This window comes from Palaemon carinicauda, chromosome 8 (assembly GCF_036898095.1).
Source record: "Palaemon carinicauda isolate YSFRI2023 chromosome 8, ASM3689809v2, whole genome shotgun sequence".
In the NCBI taxonomy this organism is placed as follows: domain Eukaryota; kingdom Metazoa; phylum Arthropoda; class Malacostraca; order Decapoda; family Palaemonidae; genus Palaemon; species Palaemon carinicauda.
Window position 1 is genome coordinate 83,071,793 of NC_090732.1, and position 2,822 is coordinate 83,074,614.

The 2,822-nt window shown below is 36.1% G+C and overlaps 1 protein-coding gene across 1 annotated transcript in view; it reads right to left on the reverse strand.

Annotated features, from left to right (window-relative positions):
• Positions 1–2,111, reverse strand: part of LOC137645342 (ionotropic receptor 21a-like) — a 32,016-nt gene extending 29,905 nt beyond the window's left edge. The window contains exon 1 of the mRNA XM_068378154.1: positions 1,880–2,111. Coding sequence (XP_068234255.1) covers positions 1,880–2,111 — 232 coding nt within the window. The remainder of the gene's footprint in view (positions 1–1,879) is intronic.
• Positions 2,112–2,822: the final 711 nt, after the last annotated feature.

Below are 2,822 nucleotides of genomic sequence, written 5' to 3' on the forward strand. Positions count from 1 at the left end.
CAGTAATTGCTCTTCTTGAACTATTAAAACAACTTCCTTCTTCCATTCCTAATCAGGGATTACGAGCAAGTACGTTGAAAAATAATGGTGACCGAAACAATACATTCATTACAAAAATAAAAGTATTCTGTAAAAAGTTACAACACTTGTGCAAAAAGAATTAATACCAAAATTAATTACTCAAAATATTAAATCTGAACAAAAACTTTAGACTAAACAAGAAAATATTGCACTCTGAAAACTATATAATCACTTGTTTCTCTGGAAATTAAAATCTACACAAATATTAAATCTTGATAATTAATGAAAGTAGTTAACACTTTAACACTTTAACTATTGAACCCTTAAAGAAATTTACATAAAAGTTACTGATACACTTACGTGTTTTAGCTCACATGAGGGTTCCGAACAGATAAGCATTACAAATACACTTCACTGTGTTAACCCCAATTTCCCAGAGTCAGTTAAAAAAGTTTATATTAAACCAGTATTTATATTAACACAACACACTTGAAATATTACTCAAAGTTTCATTAATGTTTGAACACACCATACACGATATATGTTGGATAAAAAACTTATTCACTTTAGAGAGGGCACACACTTGAGGAGAGAGGATTTTGGCTCTTTCACAGGGACAGGCTGGATCTCTTCTGCTGCTCGCGATTTCATATGGGCACATATCTAATTACATAAAACATCTAGATAATTCTAAATAGATTATTCTCGTAGCTCGGGGACAAGGCCTAGTGGCGCCAAAGTTGCCAACTGATCAAGTATCAGACGATTACCAACGCACAAGCAAGGCAAATCTCTCTCAGCTAACTCCGCCCAACTACCTCTCGAAACATTAAAAATAAAAAGATAAAAGTAACTTTGGGGTTTTCAAGAACGTTGTAACCAAGTGAAAAAACATAAGAATTGTGTAATCTCTCGTAAACATGACATAAGCCTACGTTTTCATACCTCATATGGTTTTTATAACATACTTAGACAGTTTACATAAGCCTCTGTAACAATATACGTGAAACAAAAAGTAAATTCTTAGAAATAAAGTAAACTAACTTGAATGAAAAATACAATTAAGTGAATGACCAAAGTCTTATGCAATTTACATACAATTACTTATACCTACATGAGAGAAACTCACCTTATGAGCTGGCTATATACCTCTTAAATACACAAATGAAATACATGAATAAAATTTTTACTCTACACTAGACCAGCTCCCCCCAAAATAAGATTATTTAATCTGGGCCTGAATCCACCAATTCAGCTCAAGATATATAATCTGCAACCAATTTATCATTACCTGATATATGCTTTACATTAATACAATACGGTTGAAGACATAATGACCCCCTAGTTGATTTTTTATTATTATTCTTCATCCTGTTAACAAAAGTTAAAGGATTGTGATCTGAGTAAGTCGTAATTTCTTCATTCTATGGTCTGTTCACATAAACTTCTAATTTTCATATCACTGTGATTAGCGCTAGTAGTTCCTTTTCTAGTGTCGAGTTGTATAATTGATGTTTTTTTCAGCTTCGACGACAAAAAGCAAACAAGGTGAAGAATTCCTTCCTTATCTTCTTACAATAAGACAGCTACAATCCCATTATCAGACGTATCCACTTGGATGAGAAATTTCTGGTTGAAATCAGGTGCTCGCAGTATCGGTTTCAAAGTTAATATGGCCATTATCCTGTTGAAGGATTCCTGGCACTCGCTGGTCCATACAATTTTTGGGGGGCTAGTAAAATCTGTCAAGGGACCGACTACAGCCGAAAAGTTTGTGCAAAACTGTCGGTAGAATCATGCCATCCTTAAGATAAGTTGTAATTGCTTCCTCATTGTGGGGGTGAGGCTTTCCTTATACCTTCAATATTAGCAGCTACAGGGGCGATTTGTCCCCTTCCTTCTTCAAATCCCAAGTACCGAACTATTGCCTTTCCAAATTGGCTCTTCTCCAGGTTAATCGTCAGTTGTGCTCCTCGCAACTTTTGAAATACCTTCTTGATTCGGAAATGTTCTTCCCAGGTCGATAAATATATCACAATATTGTCGAGATATACGCCTACTCCTTCTATCGATCCTAGAAGGTTATTCATCACTCATTGAAAAGTAGAGGGGGCATTCATTAGACAAAATGGAATGACGGTGTATTGATATAACCCAAACGGGGTTATAAAAGCTAATAACAATTTTGCGTTGTCTTCCAAAGGAATCTGATAATAGCCTTTTAACAAGTCGATCTTGGAGACAAACCTCGCTTGTCCAATATTGTTAAGTAGTTGGTCGATGAGCAACAATGGATAATTATCGGCCACACTGATCAGATTAAAATTTTGGCAGTCTGTAAACATCCTGAAAGATACGTCTGGTTGTTCACGAGCAAGCATGGAGTAAGGGCTAGAGCTTTGTTCGGATAATCCGTTTTGTAACAAATAGTTCATTTCTTTTTTCATGACTTCTCGGTGCTATGGCGACAGTTAACGAGCGCATTGTTTGAATGGTCTTTCCGTTGTTTTAGGATGTATCTCATGCTTCGTTAAGTTTGTTCGTTTCGGGATTTGGGACGTCCGAGACAATTTCAGGGAAACTGCTAATTGAATGGCTTTATTCCACTTGCTGCTCCTGGTGCAAATGAGTTAATTTCTCTTCCAAGTTCCGAATGATGGACGAATTGTTCATTTTGCTTACCGCCCCTACCTCATACCCATCGTCTTCCGTAGATGGTATTGTTTGCACCATACACACCTGTGAAGCTTCAGTTTCGGTTTCACTTAAGTATAGTTTCAGTAGGTTAACGTGTACTTTCC